This window comes from Sorex fumeus, unplaced genomic scaffold (assembly GCF_029834395.1).
Source record: "Sorex fumeus unplaced genomic scaffold, SorFum_2.1 ptg000034l, whole genome shotgun sequence".
NCBI classification, from domain to species: Eukaryota; Metazoa; Chordata; class Mammalia; order Eulipotyphla; family Soricidae; genus Sorex; species Sorex fumeus.
Genome location: NW_026606091.1, coordinates 4728876 through 4752120, shown reverse-complemented (window position 1 = coordinate 4752120; position 23245 = coordinate 4728876). Strand labels below are relative to the sequence as shown.

Genomic DNA, 23245 nt, shown 5'->3' with positions numbered 1-23245 from the left:
TAATTCGTTTCATTCCGTGAACTCTAAGTTTGGGGAAATGTGTAATTCTCTTTTCAAAATTAAAAAAAAATAGATTGTATGGCTTACAACCAAGCTAAATGTTTTGCAAAAATATTGGGGGATAGCTTCCCTAGTGGTCTCTGGGGGTCAGTCCTAGTCATAGGTAGCCTGGATGTATGGGTCTGAACTTTGGGCTTTGTGCGTGCAGCTCATGTGCAAAATTTGAGCTCTATTTCTTCGGCCCAATTTCAGAAATTTTCAGTGCTCAGTGAAATTTTATAGATGTTTGCAACCATAAAGGTCAAAGTGAAACCCCCCTCCAAGCTTTCTTCATATCTCTTTCCGGTTAATAAACTGTTTTGATTTGTGTGACCATAGTAGTTTTTTGATTAATACTACTAAAACATTCTGTCTCTTTTTGATGGGGATGCACACTCATTTATCCTGGGTTCACATGTGAATTTATTCTTTTTGATGGGGATGTGCACTCATGTCTCTTGGGTTCACGGATGAATTTATTGTGTTAAAGATAAACGTACATTTAACTTCAGGAGGTAATGCCATTTTATGCTTGATGAGACTAGTTCACTATGAAAATTGATATAAATTACTAGAAGTTTATGGTGAAGTCCCTGAAAGTTTATGGTGAAGCTACCCTGAAACTTTGTTTTCCAAAGTATTTTATTTCAGAGAAACTAAATAAAAAACTCTACAAAGAAAACAGTATTGTTTTATAGTCACCAGCAACTTTGTTTTATTTCACTCAGCTGCTTTTTCCCTTTGTCAGTGATTTTTTTTTCTCTTTCTCCTCTCAGGACTGTCTTTCCTTGGCAGGCAGTTGTAGCGCTGCAGAATGGGTCTCCGGATTCACTTTGTTGTTGACCCACATGGTTGGTGCTGCATGGGTTTGATTGTCTTTGTCTGGTTATACAATATTGTTATAATCCCCAAAATTGTCCTCTTTCCTCATTATGAAGAAGGACATATTCCAGGCATATTAATAATAAGTAAGTATCAATTTTTATTTTTTATGTAGTTGTTTTTCTCATTTTTAATGTATTTGAATATTATGCCACTATGGTATTCTTGATGTTACTATTATCAGTGTTGGTAATATTGCTGTTTACTGAATTATGATTGTTCTTAATTATTGTGGGGACAACACTTAGTGACACTTGGGGGCCCTGTGATGCCCGGAATTAAACTCAGGGACTCACAAATGCCAGAGCATGTGCTCTACCATTTGAGCTACATCCTCTGCCCTGTAAGGAGTTTTAAGAATTTGGATGGTATATATTATTGAGAAATGTGAATTTTACCATGTAAAAATTGTTGAGTGTGATATTGATGATAATAATATTTAAACTGGATGGATAGTTTTTAATATAGTTTATTGGTGATGTATAGCTTATGGCTTAAAGAATGAATAAGAGTAAAATGATATATTTTATACGTACATGACATTTTATAGTTTTTATGTACAGTATATCATTTTGACCTGGCAGGAATTGTGGGAAATGTAATTTCTGCACAAGTGATAAACTGACCCTTGCCATGCAATTAGCCCAGAGTTAGCTTCAGTACCAACTTGCCTGTTATATACACCATGCTATCTTCTCTGCTTTTCTCTCCGTCTCACATTTCTGTTATGTAATGACCACCCCCAGCGGTTCACAGGTCTCCCAGGGATCAATCCCTACACATTCCCAACAGTTTGGGGCCTCAGTGCCTGAGCCCCATTGTTCTGGGAGACACCCTGGCAGTGCTGGGGGTTAAGAGGACAGCAAGACTATATGGTACTGAGAATCGAACTCAAAACCTAGAGCGTGCTAGGCATTTGCTCTGCTCCTGTCCTCTGGAGCCATATTCCTGGGCCACAGAGCCAGGCATAGCTCCTGAGTACCACTGGATGTGGCTCATACCTCCCTAGGTCCCCAGAAGTTAGATGGTCTTGACTGATCTGCTGTATTTTATTATTTTTCTAATTATTCATTAAAATTATTTTTAAGGGACCTTCCTGAGTGGTGCCTAAGGGTTCTGGGACCACCCTGGAGATCCTTGTCCAGCTAACCTGGTGGTTCAATGCTAGGGCTTGAAGGTGTGTTACTGCTTGTGCCCTGTGACTCTGGGCACCGTCAGGCCAGCCCAGTGGGGCTCAGGAACCTCTAGGGCAATAGTTGGCAGTGCTTAAGTGTACAAGGGCTATACCAGGTAGCGCTCAGAGGTCATGTGGTCCTGGGGGTCAAACCGGGGTGGGGAGTAACCATGTGCCCGAATGGCTATACCATCTCCTGGTTCTGGTTTTTCCTTTTCACACGCAAATGTTTATAGATTTTTTTGGTTTTGGGGTGACACCTGGTAATGCTCAGGAATTTTTCCTGCCTCTGCACTCAGAAATTACTCCTGGTGGTGCTCCTGGAGCCATACGGGCTGTTGGGAATCAAGCATGGGTTGACCATGTGCATGGCAAGCACCCTATCTACCAGACTGTCTCTCCGACCCAGTTCTTTATTTTCAAATTCATGTAAAGGAGCAATCAAACGTTACTAACTTAAAGTTGAAATTTGAAGATAACCAGTTAGAGCTAACAAAACAGTTTTTGTTTTTGTTGCTGTTATTAGTGGATTTAGAAAATGTTTTTTTTAAAAGTTTTGTTTAGACCACCATTGATGGGGAATCTCTGTCCTAGGGCCAAGGATGTGGCTGAGAGTAGAGCATGCTCCTGCCATGTGTGAAGCTCTTCGTTTGCTCCCAGTTATCCCAAAAACAAACACACAGGACCTTATCTATAATTAGTTTATGTCAGTGGCATGCAAAATCATATTTAAAAAAGAGTACTTTAATATAGTCCTTTTGGTGGTGTTATTTGATGAGTGAAAATTACTTAACCATGTGTTTTTGAAAATTATCTTGATCGTATTAAAATGTTCAGTGTTGACAGTATTTGAATGGGTTTATGTTAATTTATTTTGTTTATTTCTTTTAAGTATTCTATGGAATTTCCATATTTTGTCTGGTGGCCTTAGTGAGGGCGTCAATAACTGATCCAGGAAGACTCCCAGAGAACCCTAAGATCCCACATGGAGGTATGGTATCTGTAGATTGATCATTTTTACTATGACACACTTGTTACCTTGAATGTATTTTATTACCTTGACATATGAGTTTGGTAAATATGTATGGTATGATATGTCTATATCCCATATATATATACATATATATTATGTCATTTTGAAGCATTCTAAAATTATTGATTTTGAGACTTTATTTAAAGTTGCAAATCTCAAATGACACCTTGCATCCCTCACTCTCTGACTTCCCCCTTCTGGATTTTCATGTTTGTTAGTTGTCTCTCCTCCTGTCTCCCTAGATCTGTGATCATGTAGCACTGTCCTCCCATTGTTCATTGATTTGCTCCAGCGGGCACCAGTAATGTCTCCATTGTGAGACTTGCTGTTACTGTTTTTAGTATATTGATCCGCCACGGGGAGCTTGCCAGGCTCTGCCATGTGGGCGGGATACTTTCAGTAGCTTGCTGGGCTCTCCGAGAGGGACAGAGGAATCAAATCTGGGTCAGCTGCATGCAAGGCAAACACCCTACCCACTGTGCTATCACTCCCTGTGATCATGTACATTGGGTTTTTTTTGTTAGTTTGTTATTTTGTTTTTCATTTGCTCAGCACTGTGTCACCTGGATACAGCAGAACAGTGTCTATCACTTAATAGTTATTAGGTAGTTATTTGTTGTTCATCTGAGTATTTTCTTTTGAAGTGGTGCCAGAGCGAAGCTGAGAGCCTCACACATATGAAGCAGACACTGTATCACTAAGACACATCCCTGGCTTAGGAAATTGCCTTTTTATTTTAAAAAGCAATTTTCTTGCTGGTACTACCTTACTTGCTCGAGCGGGCCCAGTAACGTCTCCATCGTGAGACTCGTTGTTACTGTGTTTGGCATATTGAATAACTCACGAGTAGCTTGCCAGGCTTTGCCATGAGGGCAAAATACTCTGGGTAGCTTGCCGGGCTCTCTGAGAGGGGCAGAGGAATCGAACACGGCTCGGCCGGGCCGGCTACGTGAAAGGCAAACGCCCTACCGCTGTGTTATCGCTCCAGACCACCTTACTTATGATTTTATAAATGAATTAGCAGTAAATAGAGTATTATGGATATTATTCTCCAGGTGCTAACATTTTGAAAGTCTTTAATCTAGTGTCACTTGAAAGTAATCTTTAATGACCTTACTGCATAACTATTCAAACCACAAAACTAAAAAATGTAGTGTTTGGTTTATTACATGCCAGATACAGTTATTCTCTTTCCTGAATTTCCCTTTTTGATCATTTGCCATATAAGCTTATAGGACTCTATGTACCTTCTTCTAAAGAAGAGTTTGTTTTTTATGATGTCAGTGGTTCCCAAACTCATTTGGCCTATTGCCCTTTTTTCCCAGAAATATATTATTAAGCACCTTACTGCAAACCTGTGCCCTTCAATTGAACAAACAGAAAACACTACTAGCCAGCCCCCAACACAGGGTTGTTCCAGCAGCCCCAGGGTTGGGGTGGTATCGCCCACTTTGAGAAAGACTTTTGTACATGATAGAACCAGAATGCTTTTAATAGTAGCTCACTGGTTTTCAAGTTGGCAGCACAGTAGACTCACCTAATAATTAAATCAGAGTGCCTGGGGGCGGGAGCCAAGTATCACTATTTTGGAAAGATCCTAGATAATTCCAGTGTGTAGCAAAGTCTGAGGATCAGTGTAGTAATTCCTTCTGAAATTAGGTTAAGTGACAAGATTCCTACAGAACCTTCCTTCTATTCCTGATTATTGTTTTTGAGACCAATTATTTAAGAGCTTTCCTGACCTTGTAGGTCTAGAAATTAAGTGGGAATAGTAGGATACAATGTCTAGAAGGCTGTAGAAATTTCTGAAATTTTTGTTGACCGTTGGGTTTTTCTTAGGGGACGGAGGGAGCATCACTGTCCTTTAGTAGATACTGTATGGGATTTCACATGTGCCTGGGCAGGCAAAGGTGGCATTCTGCAGTTCTCATAGAATCTTTATTCACAACTTACCTAAAGCAAAGGTTCTGTGAAATTTGTAAACACTTTATCGGCTTCAGTTCTAAAACTCACTATCCCAGAAAATCAAAGAAGCGGACTTTTTGTAACCTTAGGACCCAGTTCTGATATCTGCTTGGTTTGTGGTTGTCAGATGCTCAAATGACTCCATGTGTCAGAACTGCAAATCAGTGAGGAACCAGTTGGGAACTATTTAATATGGAAAATCTCATGTCTTACCTAAAGGGGGTGGTCACTCACTGCACAAATACAACGAAATTATAAAGCAGTCCTGGTAGTTTTAGCTCTTACCATTTTTTCAAGGGATATTATTTCCACTTTTTTTAATGAAAAATGTTATGATTTAAAAAAATATGGCAATTAATTGAAAAATTTAAAAACATTAACTTTTTGTGTGTGTGTGGGGAATATCCTAATAGTATCGGGTTCAGAGAACCTGTACAGGGGTGAGGGCGCCATCTTACCTGACTGAACCCTGTTTCATCACTGATACCACGTGTGATCCCCGGGTACTGCCACCAGAGATTATTCCTGAGCTCAGAGCCAGTTTTTGGGTCTGGTCCAAAGACTTGGGGGGTAGGGTGAGAATGGAAGAATATCAAAGAGTAGCAAACAGATTATGTCTATGGATCCGGTTGCTTGCATGAAAACTATGTGTGACCTTAGCTAATAGACTTTAGTGATGCAGGTTGCCAGGGCATCTTGCTGAGTATTTGGATGTCAGTTACTATGTCTGGTTTTAGCTGACATTTAGAGGTTTTTTTTTTTTTTTAAAAAAAATACATCACAAAGTTGCCATAATGCTAGAGTAAGACCAAATCCTTTCCCGTATTGTTTACCATGGCTCTATGTAATTTTAACTTCATTTTTTGAGTTTTGATTTGGGGAAAATTGTTGTCATGTACTTTTTGCTACTATTTCTCTAATTATTTTTGGCCTTGGCAGTAGCTCAGGAGTTAATGGTGTATGAACTGGATGCACAGGGTCCGAGTTTGATCTTTGTCATTGCGTGGCTCCCGTTTAAGTCTAGGTGAGGCATTGGAGTTCTCCGAACTCTACCAGTAGTGTCCTAGTAGTCACCAGCACTGCTGGACCCTAGAATTGAACTGTCTGCCCAGGATGGCCAGGTATTGCTGTGAGTGACTCTGGGCCTCTGAGTACTGCTTGAGAAACCCCCAATTTTTCTTTTTCTTTTTTAAATTAATGAAAAGTAATGCAGCATGACTAAAGAATTATAATTACAGAATAATCACATTTTTTTAAGGTAGAATCATTTCATATATTTATTCAAAAAAGGAAATAATGATATTAGGGATAAACCCTAATCTTTCATATTTTATTTTGTATTTTGGACTTTTAGGTTTTGATGCCATTTCTTGTGGTCCTTGGGGTTTACGCCCATACCAGGTGGTGCTTAGGGGACTGTTAGTAGCTTCTCCCTATGTGTCATTCCTTTGAATGTCTCTCAGCTCTACTTTCATTTCTAATCATTTTTACTGAATTACTGGGAAATTTTTATGTCATTCTATTCTCTAACGAAACAGTAACTTTTGTATCGGTGACTTTGTTCAGATTAATTAATGTCTAGAGCACTCAGATGATTCACTTGCGTGTTTGAAATAAGTAAATATTACTTTCATTTTCAATGTCTTGTGTTACCTCATCATTTTTGTCATTACTGGAGTCACTCAAACTGATGTTATGAAGAATCTCCTGGTTTTTAAAACTATCCTACATTTTAAAATGATCTCATACCATCCCTTGAAATTTTATCCTAAATTGTAAAGATGGTTGTTTTACTAGTGATCAGGTTCTGGAAAGTAGTTGATCTGCAAGAGACACTGGTATTAATTCCCTAGATTAGAAAACCTTATATTGGTTTTGGTATTTTTAACTTCTAATTTTTCTTTAAAAAATTATTTACTGATTTAAAGTATAGTATTTGAGAAAGGACCTCTTTGCATGCAAGTCTGTTAAAAGACTCAAGTAGGTGGTTCCTTCCTTTCTGAGGGAGAAACCAAACTAGCCATATCTGACTTTACTTTTTTTTTTTTTTTTTTTTTTTTTGGTTTTTGGGTTTGGGTCACACCCAGCAATGCTCAGGGTTTACTCGTGGCTCTGAGTAATTCTCAGGAATTACTCCTGGTGGTGCTCTGGGGACCATATGGGATGCTGGGAATCGAACCCAGGTCGGCTGCGTGCAAGGCAAACGCCCTACCTGCTGTGCTATTGCTCCAGCCCCGATCTGACTTTACTTTTAATTGGATTTTTATAGCATTAATAAAATACCTATTTCAGATGTTAAGTCATGATTCCAGAAACTGCATTCAGACGATTGAGCATTGCCTAAATTCACCCCTGAATACAAAGCCAGGAACACCCCCAAGAACCACTGGATGTGGACCCAAAACTAAAAAATACTATAAACAATATGATGGTATTTGCTTATATTGTAAACAACTTCAGTTAGGTTTGTAGTTTTTTTTTTAATATGTTGATTATTTCTCCCTTTAGAAAAATGCCCCCCCCCCTTTTTTTGTAGCAACTATAATTTCGTTGGGCTTTCTCTCCCACAAGCATTTATTTTATATTGTTGGATTGCTAATGCTGAGTCTTAGAGATGCTCCTCAGACATCTGTAAGACATGTCCTGGAGAATGTATCAATCTCCAAGATTGTATATGCGCATGAGTAAACCCCACGAGGGATAGGAAAAGACTAAGACTTGTTTTATAGTTATGTAGAATAAGTTACTATGAGTGGATGTTTTTCTTTCTACACAAGGGAAAATCACATATGATACTTTGAATTTCTAGGTATTTGCCATAGCTTTTTCTTTTTTTCTCTAAACACATAGGTGTATGTGTGTGTGTGTGTGTGTGTGTGTGTGTGTGTGTGAGAAGTAGTGTGTGTCTGTAAAATGTGTGTTTTATATTTATTTCTTGTTTTTGATACTTGTATAGTATCTTGATATTCAACTGAAGGATTGACTCTCACACTCTTTAGTCATGAAGGTTGCCAGGGCATCTTGCTGAATATCAGCATCTTGCTGATAATTTAAATAAATTTATGATTCAGACAAGTCATCAGCAAACTCTTGATTGTTAAATGGGCCAGATGGTAAATATTTTCAGTTTTATGAACCATATTTTTGGTTATAGTGTCTCCGTTAAAACCCCTCAACTCTGCCATTGTAAGACAAGAGCAGTTATCAATAATGGCTTTAAATGAATGGGCACAGTTGCCTTCAAACAAAACTTTATAAACACTAAAATTTGAATACTGAGATTTTTATATGCCACAAATAAAATGATGACTATGATTATGATAATTATTTTTACTGTTTTTCCCCAATCATATAAATTTTTATAAATTATAAAAACCATTCCTAGCTCACAGGGCATATAAAAACACAGGTGGTGGACTAAATTTGCTGTACCAGTCGCTAGTACAGACTATAAAATTAGAGGCTTTCTCTGATGATAGAAAAAAATCTTTTCTCTGAAGATGCTGCATTCTAGGTATGAAATAAAGTCATTGATTCTCTAGGAAATTATCTGCTGATTTCTCTAAAATGGCCTAAAATGAATAGAATATATTTATATTTTAAGTCTCTTGTTTAAGAACATAATGTAGTGGATTTTTTTTTTCATGTTGTCTGCTAATGAAAATTGACTCACCAAGGAGAATTGCTTCCTGACTGCTCTTTGCAACGCAGTCTTGTGCCTGGTGATAATGTTTGAGTCAGCGTGGGCCAGAGATGTGACAATAGTCTCAGCAGTGCTTGGAGTCGCTGTACTCTCCCCCCGGGTGTGGGTGGCCTACAGTCAGTGTTTCTGTAGCTGCAGCAGCAGCCCTGTCTACCTCTCATTCACTGCCTCTTGATGTCATCGTTGTCTCTTGCCCTTCATTTAATTTTGGGTTGTGTTTTTTTCATTGGTGCCCCCTAAGCATATATAATACCCTCAACGTTGCTAGTAAGAGGTCACCTGACTGACCTGGAAGTGAAATCAAAGGTGATCAAAGACTGTAGGAGGTGGAAAATCAGGGGTGATATTTCTGGCCAGTCAAGCGTGTCCCATCCACCATAATTGTGATCTTGAAGAAATAAAGGACCAAATGACAGAGCCTGTTAAACAGTTTACTTTGTTGAAAGCAGCAAGACTTAACAATAATTTGAGAACAGCTTATAGAGATGTAGCGAAACTTTCAATGACATAGATTTCAGATCAGAGAGAATGTCTTTAAGCACCGTAACAATTATGATCAAAAGAGAAAGTTTGTGATAATCGAAGGAAAAGGCTGAACCTGATGACAGTGTTTATTTTACTGCTAGTTCTGGGTTTTACAAATTTATCGGTTATGATTTATTGCATAATGTGAAAATGAATGGTATATTTGTGAGTGCTAATGTAAAATACTTGGAAACTCTGGATAGCTCTTTGTGGAGAAGTACTTAGCAAGCAAATCCTCATTGTGGATGGAACCTTTCTCTTCTGGCAAGGGATGCCCACAAAGACTTTACTCGGTGAGGTGGCTATGTTAATGCCAGCTCTCCAGGCATTAAGCACAGGATAACAGCCTTGCCTGGAGACAGTGTTTCAGGCTACAAATTAAAACCCTTTGTTATCTGGCACTGTGAGAATACAGAAGCCTTCAAGCATAACACTGTGCACACAGCAAGGGTACTACAGGAGCAATAAGGAGTCATGGACGACCTAATTCCTTCTTCTTCTAAGTTAGTCTTCTGAATTGCTGTGCCAAAGAAATGGAGAAGTACTGTTTGGAGAATAACTTCAGTTTGATGACATGCACACAATGAAGAAATTGCCTAATGGTACAGTTCCTGGAAGTAGTCCCTTTATTAAGTAACACAGGATTGACTGTAAATTCAATTTTTTTTTGACCTGGGGATGTGGACACATCTAACTTTTCACATCTGGGATGTGGAAAGAAAACTTACATGCATTTGACATTGTGTTGTGTTTTGTATTAAATGAGTTTTCATTTCTCTTATGTCAAGACTTGCATAACTGTATTTACGATAAGCTTTAATATTGCTACTCTTTCATATGATTTTTTTCATTTAAATGAAAAGAGTAAGTTAGAAATGAAAGAGAATTTTATTTTAAAATGAAGTTTTAGGGTTGGGTTATACTGTAGTGTTGGAGCTCTTGCATGGATGAGGCCCTGAATTCAATCTCCAGTAATACAAAGAAAATAAACTAATTAAAATGAAAGTTTTAAATTAAAAAGATAGTAAGAGAAAAATTTTGGTAGGTGTCTCTTCCATTCTACCAAGGTAGTTTCAGTGGATTTATTTAGAATAATCTATAGTGGAAACAAAAAGCTTTTCGCTTATTTCTGAAAACTTTTTTTAACCACAGAACTAAATTGTATTTTCTTTTAACATGGGCTAGAAGATATGGCTCCTTGGTGGTCAGACAGTTTTTTCTTTTTTTTTTTTTTTTGTAGGAGTACTGCTATTTATTCAGCCACTGATTAGCTGATTAAATTGGGCATGAACTCCACCTTAATTTTTTAAAATTTTATTTATTTTTTCTTTTTATATTTATTTATTGCATCACTGTGGGAAAAGTAACAAAGCTTCCAGGTTTAAGTCTCGGTCATACAATGATCAAACACCTCTCCCTTCACCAGTACTCATTTTTCACCACCAAGAACCCCAGTATACCCCCCCCTCCCACCCCTCCAAATGCCTGTGAGGCAGTTGGTTTCTACTTAACTCTTCTCTACATTGATTACATTCATTATTTCGACAAAAGATGCACCATTATTGTTTAGAATCCGCCCCCCCAAACAATCAGAATTGCTGAAAAGGCATTGTGAAATATTTTGTTTTTTATAGCTGGTAATGAGAATCATATAATGTCACATGGTCACGGTTTTGAATTTCTGCAAAGAGCCAGATAATTATGAGATTGGTTTCGGTGTGTCTGGTGTTATAGCCGTGCTGGAGAGCCGCTCGTGGGGGGCAACTTGTGACCTCGGTAGGGTGTGAAAGATGAGCTGGTACCTCCCCCCCTTCCATGAGACTGTACTTGCCCTGTCACTGCCAGCTCATACTTGGCTTTCCAGTAAGCTCTGAGGCGGTTGCCACCTTGCTGCCAGGGGGGAAAAGGCGGAAGGGAGCAACACCCTTTCCCTCCCGGGGAGGCATGGTGTCCTAGTTTAACACATGGTCTATTCACTTTTTTTCTGCAAGCTGCTGGGCTCTGGACTAAGTCCTTTTTCCTCTGGAGCCATGGCCGTGCCAGAGAGCCACTTGTGGGGGGCCACTTGTGACCTCGGTAGGGTGTGAAGGATGAGCCGGTACCGTCCCCCTTCCCATGAGACTGCAGTTGCCCCCTCACCACCGGTTCATACCTGGCTTTCCAATAAGCTCTGAGGTGGCGGCCACCTTGTTGCCAGGGGGAAAAAGGTGGAAGGGAGCAGCGCCCTTTCCCTCCCAGGGAGGCATGGCGCCGTAGTTTAACTCATGGTCCATTCACTTTTCTGCTGCAAGATGCCGGGTTCTGGATTAAGTCCTTTTGCCTCTGGAGCCATGGCCATGCCAGAGAGCCGCTTGTGGGGGGGCAACTCGTGACCTCGGTAGGGCGTGAAGGACAAGCCAGTACCGTCTCCCTTCCCATGAGACTGCGATTGCCCTGTCACTGCCGGCTCATACCTGACTTTCCAATAAGCTCTGAGCTGGCGGCCACCTTGTATGCAGTTCAGATGCATTTCTGCCAAAAGCCGCTGGGTTTCAAGATTTGTTTCTGAGTCTCCTATATCATGGCCATTAATCAGCTTGATCAGGAGCCAGAGAGGCCATTTATAGGTGGTGACTCGGGGTCTTGTTGGGATGGGGAGAAAGAGTCGGCTCCACCCCCATGTGGTGAGGCCCCATGTATCTCGTCACTGCAGGCCCAAACCTGACTTTTCAGTGGTCTCTGGAGGATGGTCGTCACCAGGCGGCCAGGGTGGACAGGCCAAGGCACAAAACCTATTCCCACCTGGAGTGGCCCAGCACCAGTAACCTACTGCAGGAACAGGATGCATTTCTGCCAAAAGCCTTTTGGTTCCGAGATTTGCTTCTGAGTCTCTGGGATCATGGCAATTAAGCAGTTCAATCAGGAACCAGAGAGGCCATGCCTCCAATTATTTAAGCCAGAGGTGGTTTGTGGGTGTTTCTCCCACATACCTAACTTTTGGCCGTTTACTTTCTTGGTAAACTTTGACCCAAGTTTTTGGGGTCTGGCCAAAGGCACAGCAGCAATTTTGCGGTATCTGGAAGTCTGAATGTGCCATCAGGCTGCTGATGCACTCACCTCACAGGTACAGATTGACCTGCTGGCGGCACCATACCCCTTAGTTTTTTTTTTTTTAAACACTCATTTGTTTTCATTAAAGATTCTTATTGATAAAAGGCGAAAGATGTATACGATCTGAAGAGAAACCAGAGCCTCACTAATAAAAATAAAAATAAAAAAAATTTTAAAAAGATTCTTATTGGGAGTGGTAGGACACTTGCCTTGCATGCTGCTGACTCAGAGTCAATTCCTGCCATCCCATATGGTCCCCTGAACCTGTTAGAATGATCCCTGAGCTCAGAGGCCAGGAATAACTCCTGAGCATTGCCAGGTTTCTTTCACCTCCTCGCAAATTCTTGTAATCGTCATTTCTGAGACTATTCTGATACCTTTAAACCCATTTGGTATCTTTCTCCAATCTTATCTTACACATACTCCCAATTGATTGACTGCTACTAAGATAGAAAATTTGGGACCATGGGAGAGGTCTCAAAGAGCTGAAGTGAACGCTTTGCATGCGGGGAGCCCCAAGTTTGATCATTGGCATTTCATTTTTCCTGAGCTCTGCCAGGTGTGAACCCCCATCCAAATAACTTTTGGGGCATGAGGAGTTCCATCTCTATTTACTTACAAGTCTATAGGATTTATTTTAACTTACTAATTTATGAAATCATGTCTCAATATTGTTCTCTTTTTGTTGTTTAAAATAATGGGGATGGGGAATGCCATTCCCAGTGGTTCTTAGGGCTTACTCTTGGCTTTGCATTTCTGGTGGGGCTCAGGTTATCTATCATAAGGGGTACCAGGGATCAAACCCGGGTTGGCTGCATGCAAGGAAAGTGCCCTGCCCCTATTCTTCAGGGCGCACACATTCTTTAAATATGATTGGGTAGGGGCCAGAGCAATAGTACAGCGGGTAGGGCATTTGCCTTATGTGCAGCTGATCCGGGTTCAATCCCTGGCATCCCATATGGTCACCAAGCACTGAGTGCATAGCCAGGAGTAACCCCTGAGTATCGCTGGGTGTGATCCAAAAAAGGAATAAAAATGTTTGGGTAGTAAAATTATAGAAACTTATCATTTAATTTGTTTTTAACAAAATAATTTATGGTTTTGTCATAAAATTTTACTTAACATTTTAGCAGTATGTCCCATCCCCAAATATGTTGTGTTTTGTCCTTTGGCTTGTGTTCCGTCCATTATCAATAGTGTCTTGTTTTTGCAAAGTTTAAAATGAGAAATTGCAAAGTTTAAAATTACAAAATAAAACATCCATAGGCAAGGGCAACACCATTTTTGGCAAACACATTTATGCTGGAGATTGAGAAGCAGCAGCATTGCTTAGATATCAAACATTTCCTATACAATATATTTTTTTAAATTCTTGGTTTTGGGGCCATAGTCAGTGCTCTGGTCTTATTTCTGGCTTTGTGCTCGGTGATCCCTGGAGGTTTGGGGCACCATATGGGATGCCAGGGGTCAAACCTGGCTCTCCCACTTCAAGGCAAGCAACCCTGCCCACTGTACTGTCTCTCTGTCCCTGCCTATCTGATATTTTAAAGTTGCTAAATTTCAGCATACTTATTTGCCTTCACTAATGAATTTTGATTTCTTTTTTTAGAAAGGGAGTTCTGGGAATTATGTAACAAGTGTAATTTGATGAGACCAAAGCGTTCCCATCACTGCAGCCGCTGTGGCCACTGTGTTAGGAGAATGGATCATCACTGTCCATGGTAAGAAATTTAAGAAAATTGTAAAAAATGGAGCTGATTACTTAAGTTTCAATCAAAAGTTATTCTATACTGGTTAATAAGTGACTACTAAAGGTACCTTTATTTGGTCATACGGTTCTATTTATTCCCCAACTAACATTTTAAACAATAATTTTTTTTTTGCTTTTTTGGGTCACGCCCAGCGATGCTCAGGGGTTACTCCTGGCTCTACACTCAGGAGTTATTCCTGGCGGTTTTAGGGATCATATGGGATGCCAGGAATTGAACCCAGGTCGGCCACATGCAAGGCAAATGCCCTACCCGCCGTATTATTGCTCTGGCCCCCCGAAGTAATTTTTCATGAGTTATCATAATCTTTTCTGAAACATGTGTGCATACAAAACAAAAAAAAATGTTCATAAGTGTATAAGAATTCTAAAGTGGGCATACTAAATAAGACAATGTATATAAGATAGTGCAGTATCTGACACTTAAAAAGCAATTAAAAATTAAAGTTCCTACTTGTAATAAACTACATATGTTGCTTGGGATGTGTTTCTGTTTTTAGTCACTTAAATAAAAATTAACACAGAAAGATAACCCACATACCCTGATATCTTTCTCCTGCTTAGAACCTCTTAGTATTTGTGTTAACAATAGGAATAACCCTTACATTTATGTCGGGTGTGTCATTGGTGTAGTTAGACGGTTCTACTGAATTGCCAACTTTTTTTGTCAATAGGGGGCTCTCTTGTAATATTTAAAGAAAACATTCAGTTGAAAAATAGAATTCTGAAAACAAATGCTGTGAAAACTCTGCATTGTATCTCATTTCAAAGCTGTCACAAAAATCTGTGAACAAGATATTGTATTTAATTCTGTTTTCCTAGCATGGGATTGCTGTATAAATATTTAAACTGGTATAATGTGGCACTTTATAAATATCTACATACATATATTTATGTTTGTACACACATGCATGCATATATACAAAGTTAATTACACAATGGACTTTGTAAATTCATAGTTGCATTTTTCTAAAGTTGACTCAAGGGTAGAGTTTAGCTTTGCCTTAGACTGTTAATCAATGTAGAGTTTTCCTTATTTTTGGTAACATTTTGATAGCACAAGTTAATATTGGCAAACTTAGTGGAAATTTAGCTTTTATTATAAGAGGACTTTTTGAATAGAATGTAGTTTCTGGAATTAACATTTTGGATAGTATCACTTTGTTACTATATATCATTTTTGATATGTCTAATTCTATTAACAGAATAGTATCATGTACACCTATAGTTGATGTTTTAAAATTGTACCTTGAATTTAAACAGTTTGGTTCATAAGTGATTATTCTAAATATCAAAGATCTGCTTATAGTTGCAATAGAAGTAGAAAGTACTCTTGTGGGGGTTTTGGGGGGCGGGGTTACATCTGGTGATGCTTGGGGGCTGTTCCTAATCACTATATATATATATATATATGTGATTGGAGGGGTCACTCCTAAGGGTGCTTGGGGGACTGTAGTGGGGGGGGCTCAAACCCAGTCCTACATCATACAAAGCCTTTATTTAGCTAGTTGAGCCATCTCCCTGACCCATGCTCAAGTACAATTTTTTTTAAATAGTTAGGTGAAAGTTGTATTTAGGTAAGTGGTGATCACACCGAAAACCCAAATTTTTTATGTTCTTATGAGTAATATTTTTGTTTTTATGAAGCGTCAAGCGTCACTTTTGGTGGCTTGGACCATGCCATGCTGGGGAGCAAATCGAGGGATCCTGTGTGCAAACCATGCATTCCAGTCATTTGTGCCATCTCCCTTGCCCTACAGTAATTTTTTTATTAAAAATATATGTTCTCTTTAGTAATATAAATAAGTTATTGTGGGCCTCCCATAGGGCAGGCTTGAGGGGTGGTTGGGAAAATGGAGTCAATGGTGGAGGGAAGGTGACAGTGGTTGTGGGATTGGTGTTGGAATATTGAAATGCCTGTAACTAATCATCATGAGCAGCTTTGTAAACCACAGTGTTTGAAGTGGAAAATAAATTAAAATAATAAAAATATATGTTTTCACTATTGTTGAAGATCAGTAGTTCCTTTGAAACTAATGCGGTAATCTACTAATCTAAGAATAAAGAAGCTTCCTGCCCTTTTTCCTTTTAAAAAAACAAAAATATATATAAGTAGTCAACTAGGAAATGCTTAGTATTTTAGAGATCATTAATATTATTTTTAAGGACTAAAGACTAAGTTGGTACCTATATATTTTAACATAAATTTTACATTGGGGTGATTCCTTTGTTTCTTGGCCTCTTGCTTCCATAGATTTCATTGGTTTCTTAGAATGATGGTGGAAGCACGAGGGAAAGTAGGTAGGGTTGGAGTATACTCAAAGAGGATAGGCTAGGAGGCTTAATTGATTTGGGAATTAGCATGGTCACTCCCTAAAAGAGCACTTTCTAATAGAGTACGGCAGAGAGATTCTGAGAGTGAAGAGATGTACAATGTAAACTGCCAGCAGAGAATTTCTGATAGACTCACGAATCATATCTTAACTGCCTAACATCACTGTCAGAGATTCTGTGTTTCTGATGCTAAATAGTTTGTTAGGCGAAAATGTCTTACATCTAAATTAAATAGGTTTATTTTCCTTAACGCCCTCTGATTAGGAATGCCAGGAGGAACCCTGTTTCGGTGAGCCCCTCTTGTATAATGAGAAGTTTCCTGCCCTTTTTCCTTTTTGCCTTTTCTAAAAACAAAACAAAACATAAATATATATGTATATATATGTACATGTATATATGCATATACATGTACATATATATATATATATATAGAGAGAGAGAGAGAGAGAGCACCTTAGCACTGTCGTCCCATTGTTCATTGATTTGCTCACGTGAGCACGAGTAACGTCTCCATTGTGAGACTTGTTACTGTGTTTGGCATATCAGATGCGGCACAGGGAGCTTGCCAGGCTCTACCATGTGGGTGGGATGCTCTCGGTAGCTTGCCAGGCTCTCCGAGAGGCACGGAGGAATTGAACTCGGGTCATTGCATGCAAGGCAAATGCTCTACCTGCTGTGCTATGTATGTATGTATGTATATATATATATATATATATACATAAATATATGGGTTTTTTTTCTAAATTGGAGATGGGGGTGGGGGTGAAAATTCCATGATTATCCATGATTATGACAAGTTTTCTTAAAATCAAGTTTTAGGAGCAGGAAGGATGGGATTAGGATGCCCATTTTTTCCAGCAGCATCTTTTGAAGTTTATTTCTGAACTCATACATAAGCATACTTCTTTGAAAACCCTGATTGTAAATAATAAAGCACAGGAAAAATTGTAGTTTAAAACACACGAGCTCTTTCTTAAGCCTAAGACATACCTTTAAATTTTTTTCAGTTCAGTTCTTTATTATACTTTCCAAAAAGTTGTTATAACTTTAAAATAATAATGACAATATACTAATAAAACTGACGAGAGTTGGTGCAGTGGGTAGGGTGCTTGCCTTGCTGACCCACTGTGCTGTCACACTGATGTACACACTCGTAGGGTGTGGCCAACCCGGGTTTGATCCCCGGCATCCCATATGGTTCCCCAAGCACTACCAAGAATCGTTTCCTGAGTGCAGAGCCAAGAGTAACTCCAAAACAAACACAACTGGGGCTGGAGCAGTAGTACAGCGGGTAGGATGTTTGCCTTACACACGGCTGACGTGGGTTCGATTCCCGGCATCTCATATGATCCCCTGAGCACCGCCAGGAGTAATTCCTGCTGAGTGCAAAGCCAGGAGTAACCCCTGTGTATCACCAGGTGTGACCCAAAAAGCCAAAAACAAAAACAAACAATCCCCCCCAATAACTACAAAAACTGACAACATTTTAAAATGCAAACCTTATGCAAAGAAATTAGAAATTTGAAGTAGGAGTTTCTGCTGTATTGTAAAGTGTTTTAAGCTTGTGTGAATAGATTTGGAAGAAGAAAATATTCAGCTTGCATTAACCCTGAAAATTTTGAAATTATAACATTAATCCTTTCTTCCCTAGCTAGGATTCTCCATTGTTTTAGTGTAGCTCCAAGAATTTGTTTGTTTGCAGAAGGAGGATCTGTTGTTTGGATCATATTGATGGTGGCCAGGGCTTACCCATGGTTCCTCCATGCTCAGGAATTTCTCCTGCTGGTGCTCAGGGCACCATACACAGAGGGATTCAAATTAGCTTCAGGCATGTGCAAGGCAACGATCTTATCTTCTTCTTCTTCTTTTTTTTTTTATGAAGTAAAACAGATTTTATTTGGAGGGTTTTTGAAGGTGTGAAGGAGGAGCGAGTGAGAAAGAGAAAGAGTAACACGCTCAAGAGAGAGCATGGTCTTCTCCAAGGGTGGAGAGAGCCCCTTCACACACTCCAGCATTAGATAGGAAAGCATGAAAGTCCACATCTCAAGAGGGGAGATGCGGGCGACACAGGTGCTCAGGCACCTCATGGCTTGACCACATGAACGCAGGCAGCACATGGCAGCAGATGCGCCACATCTTATCTTCTTTACCGTCTTCCTGGCTGTCTCTAAAGGATTTGTAAATCATGTCGATGTACCTTTACGTTCTATATCTAAGGATAAGTTTTAAGTCAGAAAACTAGTAGAGGGCCGGAGCGATATTTCAGTAGATCGGACATTTGCCTTGCACACAGCCAACCTCGGGTAGATCCCCCACATCCCATATGATCCTCTGAGCACTGCCAGGAGTGATTCCTGAGTGCAGAGCCAGGAGTAATCCCTGAGCATTGCCAGATGTGATCCCAAAAGCAAAAAAAAAAAAAATAGTGGATACTTAGCAGTTATGTCAGAGGGGCACATTTATGTGATTTCACTGAATCATTCAGATTATTGCTCTTCATGACTAGAATGTTGTAGTCGTTATACACAGGAGAGGATTTTATTGTCTGGGATATTGTGTTTTCTCACTGTACATACTCTGGCAAAGTGATCCCACTCCTTTGCTTCTGTTTCCCTATCAGTGAAACAGGGAGGCTGACACTTCCTCCCTCACATTGTCAGTTACTGTTAGTTGGAGGGGGATCATCTACACTGGCTTTCTTAGTCAAATAGAAAAAAGTCCTTTACAAATGTGAGGGAGAATTTATGTTTATCTTTTCCTACGTATTCTTTATTTGAATAGCTTTAGCAGAATTTCATGAAATTAAGCATCTATGAAATTGTTTTTAGTTTACCAATTCCCAAATTACAGTCTTCCTACAGCTTAAAATATTGTTTCTTTTTTATTCTTTTCTTTAGGATTAACAATTGTGTTGGTGAAGATAATCATTGGCTTTTTCTGCAGTTGTGTTTCTACACTGAACTTCTTACTTGTTATGCACTGATGTTTTCTTTCTGCCATTATTACTACTTTCTTCCACTGAAAAAGCGTAACTTGGTAAGAAATGTTTATATCCACTAATGTTAGAGCAGCTGTAGCACAATTATTACAGTTAATTAACATACATTGATTCCTTTAAGGGCATAATATTGAAAACAAAACAAAACAAAACAAAAAAATAAACCTCCCACACTGGTGAAAGAATATCTTGGTATTAAGAAAGAAATCTCTCGTTGACATTTTCTTTTAATCAAATCCACTATGATTATATAGGAGTATTACATAACCTTTGAAAAACAGTGTTTTATATACATAGTGCAATATGTATATTTTGTTTTAAAAACATCTAAACATCTGCCATGTTGGAAAAGGGAAACGTGTCTATTTACTATGTATTTTCAGGAATGGTTCTCAAATGGAGAGTACTCAAAAAAAGTACTCAAAAAAAAAAGTACTTCAGAACAAATAAATTCCCCCTCCTTTGATTTCAAAAATAATGACCAGATGCATTTTCAGGATGCACTGTAGCACTGCACTGTCCTCCCGTTATTCATCGATTTGCTCGAGCAGGTCCAGTAATGTCCCCATTGTGAGACTTGTTGTTACTGTGTTTGGCATAGTCATGGGTACCTTGCCGGACTTTGCTGTGCGGGAGAGGTACTCTTGGTAGCTTGCCCGGCTCTCTGAGAGGGATTTTCAGGAAGATTGAAAATTTTTTATATATGTGTATAGATACACACACATATATGTTTATAATTTGTGACATAGATTTCCCATTTATTTTTGGGTGACTTCTCAAGTGGTGCTTGGTAAAGGATGGGACCAAGGGCTACTTCCACCCAGACTCAGTGTAGCATTGGGGGTTTGGCAGTTTAGTGCTTGGAGTAGCAATCCAGACTCAGTGATGCTGCATCCCACCCTTTGAGTGTTCTTCCAGGCCCCACTTTTCTTCTTTATTGTGGAGCTACATTAGATATTAATAAAACTTGCTCAAAATGGTGACAAGTAGTGGTAGTGGTGACAATTATATTATCAGGAATTTTGGAATCTGGCTGTCAACACTGTGCTATGGGTGTCTTGTTCTAACTCTTTCTTTTGTGCTCACAGCAATCATCTAAGATAGATATGATTATCCTCCACTTCATTCCCTCTCCCCTAATACATTCATAGAGGAGGAAACAGGTTATTTTCTGAGGTTAAAGTTACTGAGTTCACAAATCGAGGAAATGATTATTCAACTGGTTTTAGCTTTAGAAATGAACTTGATATCTCCTGCACCTGTGTGCTCGTGTGTGCGTGCATGCGCACATGTGCGCGCATGCGTGTGTGTGTGTGTGTGTGTGTGTGTGTGTGTGTTTCTGACCTTGTTTGTATAATTTCTGTGTAGCTTTGGTATAGGATCCTGATCATGTGTTATCTTTGGGTTTGAATTGTATTTTTAAAACACTTTTTGTATGTGAGTGTGTATATGAGAGAGGGATGGAAGGAGAGCATGAACAATCACAAGAGTAAATGTGAGAAAGCATTATTGGAAAAGAGGTCAGAAAAAGTATAGAGTGACTTATAGAGAAGTTTGGGGGATATTTTAGAACTGTTGTTACTGTGTAAATCCTTTTACTAAAAATAAATTCAGTGATAATACATACAGTTAAATTTTGAAATAGAGGAGAAAGTGAGGAAAATTTTAAGGTTCTATTTAGTTACTTAGATTTTTAAAGTTCTCTATGTTTAGATTTTTTTGAATACTTCATTATTTTATACAATTATTTTATACATTTTTATACATTATTTTATACATTATTTTATACAATTTTATACATTATTTTATACAATTCGTTGCTTGGCTCTGTATGTATTAGTGGGGTTTTGTGGTGAGTGTGCTAATTAACAATTGAGCAATTAAAATTAGGTGTATTTAAAAAAAATAAAAACTTAAAGGCATTTTGACATCTTTACACTGACACTTTAGTGTCTATTAGTAATAGTGTTTTAGAAATATTTCCATTCATTTGTTTCTGGTTTCTATTGTCAGGATTTTTAGTGTATACATTTTTTTTTGGGTCACACCCGGCAATGCACAGGTATTATTCCTGGCTCTGCACTTAGGAATTACTCCTGGCAGGACTCGGGACCATATGAGATGCTGGGAATCGAACCCGGGTCGGCCGTGTGCAAGGCAAGCGCCCTACCCGCTGTGATATCGCTCTAGCCCTAGTGTATAGATTTTTAATGTTGTTGGCCAGATATATTCCTGGATATCTCATTGTTTTTGATGCAGTTATAAATGTTCTAAAAAATTTTCTCTTTTGTTTAGTTCATTGAAATTACATTGACATGCAACTGATTTTTGTATATTGATTTTTTTCCTTCCAGTTTCACATAATCTTATTCTAACAATTTCTTGCTGTGCAGTCTTTATGATTTTCTATATATACTATATCATCTACAAGAGACAGTTTCACTTCTTTTTGGGGGGGGTCACACCCTTGATGCACAGGGGTTACTCCTGGCTCTTCACTCAGGAATTACTCCTGGCAGTGCTTGGGGGACCATATGGGATGCTGGGAATCAAACCGGGTTGGCTGCATGCAAGGCAAGCACCCTACCTGCTATGCTATCACTCCAGTCCCAACAGTTTCACTTCTTCCTGATATGTATGCCTTTTATTTCCTTTTCTTATGTAATTGCTCTGACCAGGACTGTCAAGTCTGTGTTGAATAAGTAGTAGCATAAACAGATATCCTTGTCTTATTGCTGGTATTAAAGGGAAAACTTTTCACTGTTGTATATAATACAATATTTCTGGGGGCTTGTCTTACAGGCCCTTTATTATGTTGAGGTATGCTTCCTCTGTACTCAGGTTATTAAGAACTTTTATCATGAATGAATGAATTTTGTCAAATGATTTTTTTCCAGCCATCTACTGAGATAATCATTATTTTCTTTCATCCATTTTGTTAATGTGACATATCACTTTGATTTTGTAGATATCAAACCATCTTTGCATTCCTGGAATAAATCCCACTTGATTGATCATGGTCTGTGGTCAAACTGTGCAATATTCTGTTGTATTTTTTTTTCATTCCAGTCATCTGTTTTGGGACACTTTGGTTGTTTCCATGACTTGGCTATTGTGTATATTGGTGCAAAGAACAAAGTGCATCTTTTTCATCACCCACATCCCCATTAGCACCCCTCTGTTGTTCTTACAGTGACTAGGGATTACTCACTTGATTGCAATATTCATGCATTTATTTGTAGTGTTTTGTGGGGAGAGTGGGCATCGCATGCCCTATGATGCTTGTACACATTTTGGTTTCAGAGCTTACCAGGAATCACATACTAAAATTTGGTGCCCATGCTTGCACAGTTAGTTGTGGTTTGCTGACGATTACAATAAGTTTCGTTGTGGCACGTTCAGCTTATGGGGTTGTGCTAGGCATTAAGCTTTCAGCCCCATGCCTACACACACACGTACTTCAAAAACATTATTCTTATATTCTTGGGATTGATAGTGAAGAATGAATTTGTGAAGTCACATGGCAGATATGGCAGATATATTTCTGTTATTTTGAGGCACCTCCATATTGTTTTCCATAGAGCCAACAGCATGTTTCCCTTGTCTCTGCACCTGTCGACACGCTATAGTTTCAGGTCTTTTTGGTATCAGTTATTCTCATAGATTTAAGGTTGTAGCTCTTTGTGATTTTATTCATGTTTCTCTGTTAATAAGTGATGATAAACTTTTTATTT

General features: G+C 38.9%; 1 protein-coding gene across 1 annotated transcript in view; it reads left to right on the top strand.

Moving 5' to 3' along the window:
* The window catches only part of ZDHHC21 (zinc finger DHHC-type palmitoyltransferase 21), a 61640-nt gene that overhangs the window by 10964 nt on the left and 27431 nt on the right, over nucleotides 1-23245 (top strand). The window contains exons 3-6 of the mRNA XM_056117068.1: nucleotides 816-1007; nucleotides 2988-3086; nucleotides 14021-14132; nucleotides 19411-19549. Coding sequence (XP_055973043.1) covers nucleotides 854-1007; nucleotides 2988-3086; nucleotides 14021-14132; nucleotides 19411-19549 — 504 coding nt within the window. The 5' untranslated portion in view covers nucleotides 816-853. The remainder of the gene's footprint in view (nucleotides 1-815; nucleotides 1008-2987; nucleotides 3087-14020; nucleotides 14133-19410; nucleotides 19550-23245) is intronic.